The sequence below is a fragment of the Nannospalax galili genome, unplaced genomic scaffold, assembly GCF_000622305.1.
Source record: "Nannospalax galili isolate Female #2095 unplaced genomic scaffold, S.galili_v1.0 scaffold9, whole genome shotgun sequence".
NCBI classification, from domain to species: domain Eukaryota; kingdom Metazoa; phylum Chordata; class Mammalia; order Rodentia; family Spalacidae; genus Nannospalax; species Nannospalax galili.
The window spans coordinates 6,769,327-6,787,481 of record NW_008360332.1 but is presented as its reverse complement, the minus strand read 5'-3'; the positions used below and the strand labels follow the sequence as shown (position 1 = coordinate 6,787,481).

The following is an 18,155-nucleotide window of genomic DNA, read 5'->3' as shown; positions in this document are numbered from 1 at the left end:
CGGAGTATTATTTTATCTGTTCATTTTTTAAAATTATTTATTATTTTTATTTTATGTGTATGAGTGTATTGCCTGCAAGTGTGTGAGTGCACCCATGTCGTACAATGCCGTGGAGGTCAGAAGAGGGCTTCAGATTCCCCTGGAACTGGAGTTAAGGATGGTTCGTAGCCACCATATGGGTGCTAGGAATCGAACCTGGGTCCTCTGCAAGAGCAGTCAGTGCTCTTAACCGCTGAGCCATCTCTCCAGCCCCAACATTATATATTTTTACATGATCCTAATAGCTCTTCAGAGAAAACTAAACTTTAATTTTGAAAGACATAGGACTTGGAAAACCTAAGTGTTTCTGAAACTCGTGTATAGTAACCTCCCTATTTCAGCTTTTATCTCTTGATAAGTTGAATGAAATTCCTGCATTGAGATGCTGTGTAGTTATAGATTAACTCTTCAGGCCAAATCCATGTTGTTCTCAATTCCAGGTAATCTTTTAAATGTTGAATTCTGGTAGAAACTGCCATATCAACAATAGAAACAGAAGGTGATGGAGCCTGGGTCTGGGGCTTCTGTAATTACACTCAGGGAATTTTCCATAGACGCTGAGGCAGGGAAGCCAGAAGCAAACAGGTGTGTGTTTTCCCAGGTCCCCAGTTAGCCCAGCAATCATAATTAGTGTTGTTTTGTCCTTTTTTTATGCTATAGCAACAATTCCCTTTCCTGTTACACAGGAAAACTTATTCTGCTGTTAAAAGAAGGCACTAGATGTATTTAGTACATAAAGAGCATTTTGTCCATGGAAATAATTTGTATTGTTCTGAGTCACTCTGGTTTGTGGAATTTCAACATGAGTTCCAGGACAAGGATGAGATGACGTACTTATTTTTCTTTGTATCTTCTTTAATGTTTTTGGATGCATGAATGTCAGCCTTGTTGTCAACATATTTCCAAATTTTTATTACTTTAGAAGTGACTGCCGCAGTGATGTCCTTCCATTGACAATTCACTCTGTGTACTTGGCGCGCTATGCTTGGGCAGGCTGTCCTGCTCAGTGTGAAGTGAGCTCTTGTTTTCCTCTTAGCTCAGTTCATGTCTTCTCAATACCTGCCATTTTAAAGATTTCACAGACTTTAGAAAATACCAAAATAACTTTTTCTGAGCTGCTGGAAGGACTTGAATTAAGTTGTAAGCTTCAAAGGACATTTGTTGCGACTCGCATTTTCTTCTTGTGTTAAAATAAGCCTGGACACACATGGGAGCACACACCTGTAATCCCAGTACTTGGAGGTGGACGTAGGAGGACTTTGAGTTCAAGGACAACCTGGGGTACATAGTGAGATGCTGTCTAAAAATAAAATAATTTTAAAAATAAAAAGTAAAGTAAACATCACTGGAAATATTTTCTAATTCAGCCCAGAGTTTCTCCATGAAGACAAATCCTAGAAATACATAGTCCCTGGCTTCATTTTCCAATATTCTTTGATTTGATGGCAATTATTGTGTTTGTTAATCACCTCTAGGAAACTAGGTTTTAAGGTAGATGACTATAAACTTTAATAACAGGTTAGTTGTATTTACTGAGAAGCCTTGGGTATTTTGCATTTTTAAAAATATTTGCAAGGAAACCAATGACTTGTCCTGTAGATTAAAATTTCAAGTTACTGGTTATTCCTCCCATCATTGCTCTGTGTGTAAGAGATTCTGACTGACTAACTGAGGCTTAAAAATTAAATCTTGTGCTTCCTTGTAAGGACAAGAGAACTGGTGATTTGTTTCCCACCTTCCTTGACTTATTGTGCCCAACTATCAGCCTCCTAGTTGACATTCTTAAGAAAAAAGAGACTATAATAGTATTCAGCCTTACCTAAGAGTAAGGTAAACAGGTTTTGAGACACGGTATCATTCATAGCCCAGGCTAGCTTTGAACTCATAGCAATCCCCCTACTTTAGCCTCCCAAATGTTCTTTTAAACAAGTCATTTCTAACAGATTATTTCTTCTCTTAGAAACAATGATTGGTCCTGCCCTATAATATATACATTCCTATATCCAGAAGGATGAGTGTGTGTGTACATGTGTGACTGTGTGCGAGAGTGTGTTTGTGTGTGCATGTATGTGTATATGAGTGCATGTGTGACTGTATGACTGTGTGTGGTGAGGGTGTGTGTGTGTGTGTGTGTGTGTGTATATGTGTGCATCTGTGTGTGTGTGCATCTGCACACTTGGGAATGTGGCTAAGTGCTCAGAAGCTTTAGATGGTTGGTTTTCTTACTAGATCGCGTCTTAACCTGATCATGTGCTTTCAACAGGTTGACATGATGAAAGATGCTTTAGAAAAACTGCAGCTCAACATAGTAGAAATGAAGGATGAAAATGCAACCTTGGACGGTGGAGATGTCTTATTCACAGGTACACTTGCGTTGTTTTCTATTCAAACTATTTCTAGTACCTGACTCGTAGTTGCTTGTTCCATGAATATTTTTCTTTAGTCATCAATTTAATAGAAGCTAAATGCAGGGAATTAGAAAAATACAGAAAAGCACCGTGAGGAAGAAATGCCTTCCAGTCAAAGATAATTGCTGCAATATTTGGATAAATTTCATTTTGGGACTTTAATATGCATAATTTTCTCTTCTTTACAGGAATAGTATTGATATGTACAATGTCTTTCTATAATTGCATTTATGTGTTACATAGCTTTCCATTGTGTAACCATATATTGGTTTGTACTTAATTTGAACTTAACACCATTTACAAATAATTTTCTTTCCAGATGGCAAGATAAATTCAAATAATTCCCTATGCAAATTGACTTGGCTTCATGCCCAATGAATAATAACAGAGTTCCACAAAATCTGAATGTTAGTACTATTATTGATCTAACCAGAATCAATGTGATGGCTAGCGAAGAAACAGTAATTATAGCAGTTAACCTCTCTACCTCTTTGTGAGCTCACAGTTATTATATAAAATCTTGATCCCCACATTCATTCTAGTTATACTGAAGAGCGAGATGATCACTAGTAGTTTAATTGATAGTGAACGTTTCTTTGCCACTAAACAACAAAGCATTTCATCAACATAGCCCAAATGGCAGAGGTTAGTCCTTGAGCCTTGGACGGCAGCCTCACATGGCCCACTGAAAGCACAAAGCTTCTTAGAAGGCCCCATCAGGTGGCTGCAGTGAATTAATGACGAATCGCATATACATAGCCAAAGTATGGCCATCTTTGTTATCTAAAAAATGTTTTGTATTACTGGCATTTAGATCTAATGAACGGTTCTGGAGGAGGAGAAGGAGGATTCTTTATTCTGTGGCATTTTGGTGGCTCCTTGCTTGGTGTTCTGTGCCTGTGGGCAGAGCCATTGCATCGTCCATCTCCACAGGGGTGCTACTCAAACCATGGCTTGTATGAATAGCACCCAGTGGAATTGTGCCCTATGCTGCCATTGTCACAGGCAATGGCCCTCTGAAGTTTGGTCTACGTGTACATTGCACTCTCAGAACACAGAGGAGGAGTCAAGGGTGCCTACAATGCATTCTTAGCTCTGATTGTGCCCAGGCCCACTCAGGCATTCTTTGAATCTGCCCAGTAAGTTCCCTCCAAATATTCTCAGTGCCCCTTATTGATAGACTTTCATTCTTCTTGACAGACCAGAACAACAGCTAGTTTCTCTTAGAAAACAGACTTTTGTACAAAGCAAATGTGTAAATCACACTTTCTTACAATACAACTATTTTTTTTCTGGAACATACATATATAATTTTAAAAACTCCTTGTAAATGAGTATGACTATCCTTTGAAACATTGCTTAAACAAGGTATGTTCACAACTCTAGCTATCTTAATAGCTCGACTACACAAACACCTGACAGTCCCCAGTGCAAGGACACAATTATACTAGGAATCTCTCTCCCTTTGGTCAAAGTTCTTTCCACAGCCTGTCAAGCCTGATGTCTTTGCTCCACTAAACATTAAAGCTTGCCTTTGATGCTGTCTATAGACTTCTTATTCAAGATCATATTTGTTTTTTAATGTTTTATTATTTTTATTTTATGTGTATGAGTGTAGGTAAGTGCACTTACAATGCTTGTGGAGTTCAGAAGACAGCATCAGATCCCCTGGAATTGGAGTTATAGACAATTGTTAGCCACCACATGGGTGTTGGGAATTGAACCCAGGTCCTCTGCAAGAGCAGCCCATGCTCTTAACCACTGAGCCATCTCTCCAGCCCCTCAAGCTCACCTCTCAAGACTTAATTTCTTCAAAACTGAGATGAGGGGTTGCGGAGATGACACGGTGAGCGAAGCACTTGCTTCTCAATAAGGACTTGAGTTTGGGTCCCCAGAACCCACACAAAGCCAAGGACAGTAACACACGGTTGCCCCAGTGTTCCTGCAGTGAGGTGGGAGGCAGATGCCGGACAATTCCCAGAAGCTTGTGGGCCAGACAGCCTATGACTACGTAGCAGTGAACAAGAGATTTCCTGCCTCAAACAAGGTGGAAGGTTCAAGGCCTGCCTGACACCCAACGTGATTGGATTCCGATCACCATCCATGATCTAACTCTCTCTGTCTCTCTTTTTCTCTCTCACACATACACAAACCCCACAAAGATTTACAAAAACAACCTGTTCTCCTCCCCTTTCTTCTCCCCTCCGCCCAGTCATCTTCCCCCTCCCAATCATCTCCCCCTCCTTTGATAAAACATAAAATTTGCCATTTTTACCATTTTTAAGTGTGAAATTCATGAAATATGAGTTACATCCCAACCTGTACAAGTTTAGCTCCCAACAGGCAGAGTTGGGCAGGTACTAGACTCTAGCACTTTCTGTGCTCGCTGCCCTTTCCTGCTGTAAGTCATAGCTTCATTAATAATGTATCAGGAAATGGGCAGAAGGAGAGCTACTTTCCAATTCTAGTTCCTGCTGGGAATTCTGTCAGTCAACCAAGCAGCTACTGGCAAAAATTATTTCCATCTCATTTCCCTTGAATAGATAACATCAACTTACCTCCCCTTTTATTTTGTGAAGTAGACTTCATAGAACTGAATTATAAGTGTATGTACTAATTAAAGATCAATAATAAAATTATTTGCATGTCCACCCCTGGCCTATAAACTAAAACCCTACAGGGACCAAAGAAGCCCCATGTGGTCCCCTGTTCAATCTCTCCCTAGAAAGTCCCAGAAAACCATTTCCCTGAACACTGTGTAAATCACTTCTTGCACTTTCTTTGAAGTTTATCTCAATGTATCTATTTATAAGTTATATGTTTAATTTTGCCTGTTTTATAGTTTTACATTACTAAAATATACTGTAGGAATTCTTGTATGGTTTTTCTACTTTTGACCTAAGTTGTTGTGTGTAGATGTAGTACCTTCAGTGGTAGCCAGTGCTCTGTGGTAGGAATATACCCCCATACGTTTATTCATCTTACTAGTGATATGCAATTTGAGTGTTTCTTGAATTCTATTATCATCGTCAATGCCACTATGTTCATTCCTATGTGTGTCTTCTAAGGTCAGATATAAGAGTTTCCATAAGGCCAACACTTGAAAATGAATTCTAGTGAATTCTTTTCTTGTTTCAATAAGATGATCATATGATTTTTCCTCTGTCGTTCCCATTTTCTGACACTTGAGTCTTGCATCTCTAGGATGAAATCAAACTTGATCATTATTCACTTTTTCATATAGTATTGGATTTAGTTTGCTAATATGTTGTTAAAGCTTTTATTTCCAAGGCCTATACGTTTTCTTTATTGCTGTCCTCATCTGGTTTTGGTAAAAGTGTTATAGTAACCTCGTAAGATTTTATTAGGAATGTTTCATATTTTTCTGTTCTCTGAATCAGTGCTATTTGTATTGTGTATCTCTTGAGCTTGATAAAATAGATGCATAAACAGATCCTAGTGCTTCCTTTGTGGGGAAGTTTTAGACTGATTCAGTTTCTTTAATGATTATATAACTACTTGGCTTTCCTGAGTCTGTTTTGGTGAATTCCATTTTCTAAGGTTTTTAATCTCTTTTCTCTAAGTTCTCAAAAATGTTAGTTATAAAGTCACTCATGCCTTCTTTGTGTCTTTTTAAACTTCAAAGTAACTGTAGCTATAATTCTTTAGTAATTCTTAAAAATATTTATTATTTTTATTTTATGTGTATGAATGTATTACCTACATGTATGTAAGTACATCTGTGATGCACAGTGCCCATGGAGGTCAGAAGAGGGTATAAAATTCCCTAAGACTGGAGTTAAGGATAGTTGTTAGCTGCCATGTAAGTGCTGGGAATCAAACCCAGATCCTCTGCAAGAGCAGTCAGTGCTCCTAACCTCTGAGCCATCTCTCCAGCCACTATAATTCTTTTCCACTGTGATGTTTATGCCTTTTTCCATTCCCTCCCTTGCCAGAGGTTTTCCAATTTTATTAACCTTTGCAAAAGACCAACTATTGACTAGTGATCCCTTTCTCTATATTCCCTCTATCTTCTTTCTTTCTTTCTTTTAAGTTTCTTTGCTTTTAATTATATTCTATTTTTCTTACATGTTGAGTTGGATTTTTTTTTTTTGTCTTTTTGAGACAGGGTCTTCTTGTAGCCCCAGCTAACCTGGAACTCACTAAAGTAGACCAGGCTGGTCTTGAACTCAGAGATCCGCCTGCCTCTGCCTCCAGAGTGCTGGGATTAAAGGCATGCACCACCACACTTGGCTCTTTTGAGTTGGAATTTTATCTGATGAATTTTGAAATTTTCATCTTCTCTAATGTATAGATTAATGTAATGTAATATAAAGTACTGCTTTGTAAAAATTCTTTTTTTCTTCCTTTTCTTTTTTACCCTCTCCCCCTCTTTTTCTTTCTTCTCTTTCTCTCTCTTTTTTGTGAGACAACTTCTCATGTATCCTAGGCTGGTCTCAAACTCACTATATAGCTGAGGATGACCTTGAACTCCCAATCCTTCCTCCAACTCCCAAACGCTGGAATTATAAGCTTGTACTACTACACCCACTGAGAATCTTTGTTTTTCTATGAGTAATTTGTTATCCTTTAGTTCTAAATGTTTCCTTATTTCCATTATGATTTATTTAATCATTGACTCATTAGTGGCTCGTGATGGGTATATTTTTTAACATGGCCATTCTTGTAAGGTGGGAGAGCATCAGTTCTAACAGTGGTTCTAGAAAGTAAAGACTGAATCATTTAGCCTGTCTTTCCTTTATGAATTATACTTCAAATAGACCAGATTTTTTTCTTTTTAGAATTATAACTGTAAATGCAGATTCCTAATAAAATAATGATCTGTGCCTGGTCATCAAAGGAGGCTAAAACCACTATTCAAAAGTCTAATGGGAAACTATAATGGAAGGATTAGCCAGTGTCACCTGAGCCCACTTGATCATAGTAGTCCAACCACACTGAAATGTGACTCTCAGTCATGTACCTTGTATGAGGCAATGAATGAACCTACAGGACCCTCTGGGAAAAAAGAGAGCACCTCACCAGCCTTCTCCCTGAAATGTCAAATCACCAAAAACACAAGAGTAAAGGGACATTTGAAATGCTAAATGTTGTGAGGAAGCAATCAGCCACGTCTGGAACGTAGGGTTGTTGGTAGATGAAAGACCTGGTTTCTCTTATAAGTGAATGTGGTCAGAGGGGGGTAAGTTTTGTGTGTGTGTGTGTGTGTGTGTGTGTGTGTGTGTGTGTGTTTTAAGTATTTCTACACACACACACACACATTATTAGTATTAGGGGTAAAACTCAGTGTCTTGTGAATGTTAGGCAAGTGATCTACCACTGAACTGCAGTTCCAGCAAAAAAAGTGAATTTGCATTAAAAAAAAAAAGAAAATACAAAAACAAAACATTTAAATATTTCAGTTGTTTACATCAGGAAGGTCAGTTAGGGGATCCTGTCTACAATATTGCCCAAAACAGAAGTACAGCTTTCAACTCTTTATGTTTATTTATTTGGGGGGATGAGGGACACACGGGTGCTAAGGTGACAGAGGACAACTTTCAGCAGTCAGTTCTCTCCTTCCACCACGTGGGTCCCAGGATCAAACTCGTTTATCAGGCTTGGCGGCAACACCTTCACCTACTAATCCATCTCAGCCACCAGCTTTCTTTTTACCTACCTTTGCACTTCCTTATCAGACTTTTTTTTTATTATTTTTATTTTATGTGTATGCGTGTATTGCCTGCATGTAGGTAAGTGCACCCATGTTGGTGTTGTGCAATGCCCGCAGAGGACAGAAGACACTGTCAGATTCCCCGGAACTAGAGTTACGGATAGTTGTTGTCTGCATGTGGGTGCTGGGATTTGAACCCAGGTCTTCTGCAAGAATAGCCAGTGTTCTTAACCACTGAGCCATCTCTCCAGCCCCTCATACTTTATTTTTATAAAATGGAAATAGCATGCATATCCCTTCATGAGTATGTTAATGCTTACCGAAGTTTTTCCTAGAGAGTGTATGTGTGTGTATAATTTATAAATCTATTTTTATCCTAGAGGAATTTTTTAAATATTTTATTTACTATTTTTATTTTTTGTGTCTGAGTGTTTTGTCTGCATGAATGTAAGTGTACCCATGTTGTGCAATGCCCATGGAGGTCAGAAGAGGGCATCAGATTCCACTGTAACTGGAGTTACAGAGTTGTTGGCCACCATGTGAATCAAACCCAGGTCTTCTGCAAGAGCAGCCAGTGCTCTTAACTACCTAGCCATCTCCAGGATTTCTTTGGTGAAGTTCTCCCCCATGGAGAAGAGAGCTGTGTGTTGCTTTAAAATCATGATTTATAGATAAAGAAACAGTGCACAGTGGTTGGGACCACCCACTCACTATGTTTCATGACATCTGTTATAGGCAGAGAATTTTTTGTGGGCCTTTCCAAAAGGACAAATCAACGAGGTGCTGAAATCTTGGCTGATACTTTTAAGGTAGGTGAAGGATAATTTATGCCTGGCTCAGAGTAATTGCTTAATAAATATTCATAGACCTATTGAATCAATATGCCACAGGTAATTGTGTTTATATTTCACTGGCTTTACAAAATTATTCTTAGTATTTGTACATTTGCTAGACGTTTTAAAGACTATTAAATTCAAATTTCTTAATAATCAGAATTCATTGGGTTACCACAGGAACAACAGTGTTAGCATGTTCATCTTCTGGTTCCCCCCCACTCCCTTGCATAATCGTACAAACACCTAGCACATGTGGCACAATCACTTTTTAAAAAATAAAGTCTGGGGGCTGGAGAGATGGCTCAGCGGTTAAGAGCACTGACTGCCCTTGCAGAGGACCAGGGTTCGATTCCCAGCACCCACATGGCGGCTACAAACCATCCTTAACTCCAGTTCCAGGGGAATCCGAAGCCCTCTTCTGACCTCTGCGGCATTGCATGACATGGGTGCACTCACATACATGTAGGCAGTACACTCATACACGTAAAAAATAAAATAAAATCTGGAGGCCCAATTGAGTCTACTACAAAAATGTGATTTTACAGACCAGAATCAGGAGTCATCTGTACATAGGTACCTACTGTGTACCTGAAAGTATATAAAGTATTGTGTCTGTCTTATTGCTCATCAGCAGAATGATTCTCTAAACTGGTAAAGGACACACACACGCACACACGCACACACACACACACACACACACACATATGCACCTCCTCAACCAACAATCTCTGTTTCCTATGGGAATGTGAGGCTCTGGCTGATCCACAGTTTCTCCAAGAGATTGAAACCACCCTCCCAGAGTAGCCCACTTCATAGGCCAAACACCTAGCAAAGCTGTTGACACAGTCAAACTCCAGAAGGAAACTTTTCTTCTTAAAAGCTGCCTTCAGCCAGACGTGGTGGCACACACCTTTAATCCCAGCACTTGGGAGGCAGAGGCAGGCGGATCTCTGTGAGTTCAAGGTCAGCCTGGTCTACATAGTGAGTTCCAGGACAGCTGGGGCTACAGGGAGACCCTGTCTCAAAAAGACCAAAAAAAGAAGCTGCCTTCATTTAACTGGCAAGCCCAATATTGGTGAGTCGCAATTTTTCCTTCAGATATTTAGGGTCAAAACTATCAAAGAAGCAAAGATAGTTCAGGCAGGTTTTCAGTCAGTCTTTAGAATTCCTCTGCAGTAACAACTTGTCTTTCTTTTTTGTCTGCATAGGACTATGCAGTCTCCACAGTGCCTGTGACTGATTCTCTGCACTTGAAGAGTTTCTGCAGCATGGCGGGGCCTAACCTAATTGCGATAGGGTCTAGTGAATCTGCGCAGAAAGCCCTCAAGGTAAACATAAAGCTGTGCTTCTAGGTACAGCAAGCAATGCCTGGCTACAGTCTGGACAACAGGCAGGGCCAGCAGGGACAAAACGGACTGGCATCTGAGGTAGCAATGTGCACTGTCTGGTCTGGCGTTCATTCAGAGTCAGAACACCTAAGTATAGGCAGAGATCATCACTGGTAAACCATTCTTAGTCACACATCTGACTTCCTTAAGTGGTCAAGATTCCAAATAATAAACACCAGACTTATCAGTAATACATCCTGGGATAAAAGGGCATGCTACCAGGCATGTTCCTTTATAATGTTTTCTCAAGTAGGAGAGTTGGTACACCAGGAGTTGTTAGAATATTATTGTTTTGTGTGTCTGAAATATTGGTTACAATATTTTTGTTTTGTTTATGTCTGAATTATTTCTTAAAAATCTTTTAGAAAGTTGTGATTCAGAAAGTACTTTAAAAGCTTACTTTCTTAATTTGTATTTAGAGTAATACATTTTAGAGCAGGAAATGTCTTCATCTTCTAGGTAGACTAGAAAAGCCCAGGAAAAACCGGGTATGGTGGCGCATGACTTTAATCCCAGCACTTGGGAGGCAGAGGCAGGCGGATCTCTGTGAGTTCAAGGCTAGCCTGGTCTTCATAGTGAGTTCCAGGCCAGCTGGAAGACCCTGTCTCAAAAAGACCAAAAAAAAAAGGAGGGGGGGGGAGGCGGTGGTGCAGGAAAATTATAAATTGCTTAGGCCACAGAACTAGATCCAGAGTGTCAGTCATTGATGATGAAGGCCTTCATTGTTACCATGTTTTCTCCTACAAGACACTTCTCTGCTCTATAGCTTCAACCCTTTAACCCTAGGAGATGATCTGGAGGCTTTGGAAGGGCAGAGGCCAGGTCTTGCTCATCACTGAGCCCCTTCCTATATGGCCCATAGTAGACCTTGAATATATTCCTGGTGAGTGGATAAGTAAACAAGTGGGGTGGCATTATCCCCCTTTGATAAACTAGATAGAGTAACTCATCACAGGCCACATGCTGGCACTAAATGGTGGTCTGGTATAGCATCCCCTTCCTCTGAGGTGGCCCTTCATGTCAACATGAGTGACTTATTCATGAATCAAAAGCAGAGACCCTCTTAGGCAAAGAGAGTAGATCTGTGTGCCCAGTGTCCACAGCTTTTTCCTTGCGTTTCTCTTCCTCAGCTAACTCTGGTGCAGATCAGCTGGAAAGCAGTCACTGCCTCGAGCTGAGTTTCCCCTCTGCATTGTCTGTCACAGCTTCAACTAGCTTGACCGGCCTTTTTCTCCTTTTCCGCTAACCTTATCTGACAGCATCCCTAGGGCTTTTAGCAGTTGTTGCTAGATTATCTAGCAGAATTTGCTTTGTATTTCAGTGGCTTTCTCTTGGGTTTCTTTAGCATATGTCTTTTGTTTGGTTTCATCTGGAAAACTGTGTTGGTTTTCTGTGTGTAGGAAAGATAACGTCATGAAAAGAAAGAATTTGATGAATGGTGCCATCCAGGGGACCTGGGAAGATGGTATTTCTCCTTATGGAATAACTGTGGCATCTATCCATGGCAGCCAAATTGGTTTGCACATGTCTGAAATTCATTATAAGGGAAAGAGAATTTAAGCTAGCCTGTGTCATGTCTTTGTGTGAATCATCCCAAAGAGCTCCTTCTAGACTAAGTAGAAAAAAGTAGCCCCTTATGCCATTCTGAGTAGATGAGGTCCCAGAGTCAAATAGATTGGTGATCCCTGCTTCAACAGGTTCCTAATTCAGCAAGACCCTGACTCAATCTGGAGAAACTGACAACAAAAAATCAGAGATAATATAATATGGTTACTTATATGAAAAAGATCCTAATAGCTATTCAAAGGTCAGAGGAAAGCAGACAACTCCCTAGCAGTTAATCAGAGGAAGCCCTCTGGAAAAGATGAGGCTAAAGTGGGTCTAGATGGATGGGTGGTATTCAGTGAGAGAGTGTTCCAGATGGGGGGTACAGCTTAAGCCAAAACTGAGCAAAATGTGTTCATGAGATTTGAATAGACTGACAAACTAATGAAGTGTTTTCTTGCAGGACTCTGGGTGGACCAGATGAGGTCCAAAGACGTAGGCACCTTAAAAGTGAGATTTATCTTAGTGAAACAGGAGTCTGGCTACCCATAGGTCTGAGCTGAAAGATCTTCATTTCTTCAGACATGCTGGACCAACATTTCTTTTCCAATAATAAATGGAAGACAAAGACCTTGCAGTCAGAGATCTCTGATAGCGTAGCAAAAAATAAGTTCAAGTCCCAGGTCCCGTTGTATGTCTTAACACGTATGCCCCATTTTTTTCCTTCAGCCTTCCCTTCCTGTTGACAAGTTCTGTAACATCATAGCTCTTAGGACATTCTAAGAATACTTTATAGTCTGTCCTGCAGAGCTCATCTGTGTTAGTATTAATAATGATGTTCATTCTCTACTTGAAACCTTCTATGTCAGAAGCTATAAATAGTCCTCACTAGCTACAAGGACATTCTTTACAGATCATATTTTCCATCAGCAAACGTACTGCCTAAACCATGGGCCTGTGGAGTTGGTGAATGCCCACCTGCCATGTTCCTAACATCAAAACATGTCCTTTTACTTTGTGGTGAAGCAGAACAGATTGAACCTGAGCATCATGGGCTGTCCCTCAGGGAGTCGTCTCAGGTCGGGAACAGGTGTGTTGGTGACTCTCACATTTAGGGAAACTGAGAGGCCCATTTATTTGAAAACAATTTGGTTCCTTTATTAAAACTAACAGTAAAATTTATAAGGGATAAGTGATATTACTAACATGGAGATATAAATGGTGATATACAGATAGGCAGGAAAAGAAATAGAAAGAGATGCATCATTTAAAATAGTAGAAGCAGGATTGGAGAGACGGCTCAGCAGTTAAGAGCGTGGGCTGCTCTGATGACCTCCATGGGCATTGCACAACCCAGGTGCAAACTTACATACATGCAGGCAATACACTCATACATATAAAATAAAATAAAAATTAGAAATATTTTTTAAAGTAAAATTAAAAATAAGACTGAAGAGTTGTCTCAGCAGTTAAGAGCACTGGCTGCTCTTGCATAGGACTCAATTTCAGTTCCCAACACCCATATGGCAGCTAACAACCATCCAAAACTCCAGTTCCAGGGGATCTGATGCCCTCTTCTGGGCTCCACAGGTATTGCACAACCCAGGTGCACTTGCATACATGCAGGCAATGCACTCATACACATAAAATAAAAATTAAAATAAAATAATAAAAATGAAATAACAGAAGCATTATTAGTTTTATTTTATCCATTTTACAGGTGAAAATACTGAGGTTGGGTGAAATAAACATTTTGAGTAGGCTCTTATGGTTCCAGGACCTGATTTCCTAGGTGTTGATTCTCCTTGCCTTGATTGCCTGCTGTATTAGTCAGCCTTCTGGTGCTGTGACAAATACCAGAAGTAAATCAACTTAAAAAGACAAAAGGCTTATTTGGCTCATGGTATCAGTTCATGGTTACTTGGTCTGGCCTACATAGTGAGTGCCAGGTGGGCTGGGGCTATGGGAGATCCTGTCAAAAAAAAAAAAAAAAGAGGGAAAGAAGGGGCTTGGGACCCAATAGGGGATTTCAAAAGCAGTCTTTCAGTGATCTAACTTAGTGTGCCAGGCCCCACCTCCTACACAACCCACCACTTCCCAACAGTGCGCATGCTGGCAGCTAAGCCTCTAACACGTGAGCCCTTGGGGGACACTCAGAATCAAACTACAGCACCCACCCTACTCGATACACATTCTTTTTCTATTGGAAAACCTTTTCCATTATTTTTTTAAAACCGGTATTGGGTTCCCTGAGCTCCCTCTCCTCCTCCCCTCTCTCTCCAATTATTTCACCCCTCTGTTCCTACTCTAGATCCCAAATATAGAGAACAGAATGTGTTCTTTAATAGGATGTCAATGAGAGTCTCAGATCCCGATGATAACTTTCATAGTTTCTCCTGATGTCAGCAGCAGATTGAGTAAGGAATCTGTCCTGAGAAGGATTTTGCCTTCAAAGGAGTATTGGTTACGATACATTTTTTATATGGACTCCTTAAGGCACTCTGGAAAGTTAGCAGGGTTTTCATTAAGCCCCTAATCAATATTTGTCCACTTGGCATCATTTTCTGATATTTCTTTCCTGTTCATTAGTAACTCAAGCATACAGACAATGAAATGTTAACATAGTCACATGTCATCCTGGGTGTTGTAATTATATCTTGGGGATCCACTGGGACTGCCTCAGGCTCTGTGAAGTATTAGGTGTGAATCATCTGTGTATTGTCTACCCCTTTGAGACCTCCTCATTCTCTCAGAATCAACTGGAGTCGGCCTGTAGTAACACTGGCATCCTTCTGATGTCATAAGTCTGAGAGAGACGTCCAAAACCCCTATATATGTTTCTCAGTCTCATCCGAGAAACTAACCAAACCCTTCTTGATTTGCTTGCAGTCTTGCCAGCAGGTGGCAATGTTGCTGAAGGTTTTATTTCTCCCAATTTATCAGGTTTCCCAACTGAGGGTGCTCCATTTTATGAGAGTTTTTGTTTTTTTGTTTTGTTTTGTTTTTTTAGCCAACTTACAGTGTTTGAATAAATCTAGATCTTCTGTAAAAGTGAAGAAAGTTTGTATATATCATTTGCCTAGTTGTTTACAAAAGAAATATAATTATTAACTGCTATTGAAAAACTGTCTTCTGGACATAGCATGGCCACTGCATTTGTAAACTCAAGGAAGCTCTGGTTACTTGCTCAGGATGGGGCTCTTGAATAGGGGGTCTCACGAGGCATGACCCCTCTTGAGGTTACTGGGGGAGGAGGACTGATTTTCTTCAGTGTAGCCTCTGTTAAGTTGACCATGCACCAGTAAATAACCTCCATCAGTGCTCATGAAAGCAAGCCTGATTAGTCTCAGTGAGTCACAAAGCAGCCATGTAAACAAGAGGAGGTACTTGTTCGGAGGAAGGGGTTCAGAAAAACTGGAAGGGGGATGAGAGATGGTAACGGGGAATGAAAATGACCAAAATGTGTTATTACATGTTCGGAACCGCTGAAGAATAATTAGTTTAACAATAGTATATAGTCAGTATTTCTATTTTTAAGCCAAGTTCTTTCCCTCTGATTACATTGTAACCTTGTGTGCGTTTTTTGTTTTGTTTTTTGTGTTGTTGTTGTTTTTGTCTTTTTGAGACAGTGTCTCCCTGCAGCCCCAGCTGGCCTGGAACTCACTTTGTAGACCAGGCTGGCCTTGAACTCACAGAGATCTGCCTGCTTCCCTAGTGCTGGGATTAAAGGCATGCGCCACCATGCCCAACCTTGACCCTGTGGTTTTGTAGAAGAAAAACCAACCTCTTTCTTTTTACAGTTTGGGGATCATATTTGTCCCAGTGTTGAAGGAAACATCAGAAAGGCAAATCAACAGGAACTGAAGGGGAGTTACACATCTGGTAGAGAAGGAGTGCAGGGAGTCGAGGAGTCGGCCGAGGAGAAGAATCGCAGAGAAGGTGTCCCTTTTATTTGAGACGTATTTTACAAATCGATGGACAGCCTAGGTGTGACAGCACACAGATGGATCCTGTGAGATCAAGGCCTTCCTGGTATAGGCTATGTAGCGAGTTCCAGGCCAGCTAGGGCTACATAGTGAGACCCTGTCTCAAAAAGAAAAAAATAAAATCAATGGGCAGTTGGGGCACACATACACCCTTTGTTTGGGAACCTAGAAATCAGGTATAGTATACTTTGCCCAATTCCAGAGTTGCCTGAGCCAGCAGAATAGAAGTCCCACATGTATTCTTTCAAATTTGCCTCTAGTCCTTGTTACAGGTATGTTGCCCTCCCGAGATAGAACATGGATTTCCTTCCTACAAGGAACTGGAGAAACTGAACTGAGGATCCAGTTGAGAGTAGGGAGGAAAGCACAGATCCTGGCCACGATGTATTGGAGCCTACTAACCACAGAAGAATCTTTACGTTCAGTTAATACATCATACAAAATCAAATCCTCAAAAACAAAGGGATCCACCACTTCGGGTATGTTGTTATCAACTCAATCTGATACAGAAAACACAGTGACCTTACCATATGACAAATAGTAATATCCTGTCTGTCACAGAAAAAATAGACATTCAAAAGTTAGTAACAACAATCTCATTAAAGTGGATGGGAAAAGCTAGAAAAAAAGTATATTGGGGTCCTCAAAGTACATTTGTGACCTGTAGAAAAGGGGTGATTTTATAGAGAAGTGAAGTCTTGGTGACAGGAGAGAACCAGTGACGCATGCAACTGTGAGTCTGAGCTAAGTAGGAAAAAACAAAATAAAGTATTCCATTCGAGGAGGGCAGTGCAAATGAAGCTGTATGTGGTCCAAGTCCTACAACCGGGTCTCCTGCTGGCAAAAAGTTGATGGAGACAACCCAAATGATGGACTCTCGGAAAAGACTACACGAGTGTAGCTAGCCCACCTGAAAAGGCTGTTGGAGTTAGGTGAGCGCAGATGCCAGAAATACACTGAAGCAAGGACAAGTGATCTAGATGTGCAGGTACCAAGGGAAGCTGCAGACACAGAGGAGCAGGAAACTCTGTGATCTCAACCCAAGTGAGCAGAGCTCATGCCTTACCCCATAATGATGAAGAAAATCTAATCATAATTGAATAGAAATACCAGAAGATGTCACCAAGATCTCAGTCTGGACCCCCTCATCTCCCTGGTGCTGGTGACCTCTGTTGAAAGAATTAAAACAAGACACAAAGAGTGTCATGTGAGAGACAAGCAGAGTGTAATAGAGTACTCTCATGTACTGACATGGGCAAAGATACCATTACCCTGTTCAGTATTTTAGGCTTTGCATTATTTTCTTTAAAAATCTCTAGAACAATCAGCTTTTCCTGGGGATCTTTGTCCTATTCAGGCCTGTTTGGATTGACTGACAAGAGGATGGTATGCCTCTGTTCTTTATCAGAAAGTGTTTGCTAGACAATCATCTTCCAAGGCAAAGATTCCTGCAGCTGGATTTACATGGTTATCCATTGATGGTTTCCCAGGGTTCAGGATGTCATGTCTCCTTCCAGAGCCAGAGATACCACTCAGGTCTCATTGTTTTGGCCAGTAAAGTCCTACTGGTCCAGTCCCTTGTTTTACATTCTGCTATGATACGTCCTTCAAACCCACTACACCCAACTAACTACCTAACAGTAATACATTTAGTAGTATGTGCATTGTACATTTAAATGAAATCATCCATCTGGAAAGAGCTTAGCAACTCTGTAAAAAGCCCAAAACACTTTCAGTAGACAGAAGGAAGGACATACCACTGCTTTTTACACTGATGTGGCCCAAATACTAGAAGTTAGGTTGATTTGAATAAATTCCTAAACATATTTAAGATCAAACCTGGTCCCAGAAATATTATTACTTAATCAAAATCAGTCGTTAGAGCACCCTGCCCTTTCTGTATTTTTTCTTCCATGATTCTGTCATTCCCTTATGGCTCCTGGCCAACTTCTGTCTTCATCCTGTCCCTCTACCCATCAAGGGAAACATGTAGGTTTAGCTAACTCACACACAGTATTGGGCCTATCAGTGCCTTCCAGAAGGAATATCTGCCTTCTCACTGTGCAGAGAACTCCCTGCTCACAAACATAGCACGTGCAAAAGAAGCCACCCTCCAAAGAGTATACGCTCTATTCCTTCATTTCTATACTCACAGGCAAAACAGTGCTTTCTTAAGTTGGTGGGTAGAGTCATTGTCCAGAGGCTTACTTTTTATATGAAACTTTAAATTTTAAAGTTTAGGAAAAATGTAGCAGGAATTTTTAGGGTAGCCATACTGG

At 40.5% G+C, this 18,155-nt stretch overlaps 1 protein-coding gene across 2 annotated transcripts in view; it reads left to right on the top strand.

The window, feature by feature from the left end:
• The window catches only part of Ddah1 (dimethylarginine dimethylaminohydrolase 1), a 151,004-nt gene that overhangs the window by 98,420 nt on the left and 34,429 nt on the right, over positions 1-18,155 (top strand). For both annotated transcript variants that reach the window (XM_008826245.2, XM_029560283.1), the window contains exons 2-4: positions 2,303-2,402; positions 8,857-8,930; positions 10,166-10,285. In XM_008826245.2, the coding sequence (XP_008824467.1) occupies positions 2,303-2,402; positions 8,857-8,930; positions 10,166-10,285 (294 nt within the window). The remainder of the gene's footprint in view (positions 1-2,302; positions 2,403-8,856; positions 8,931-10,165; positions 10,286-18,155) is intronic.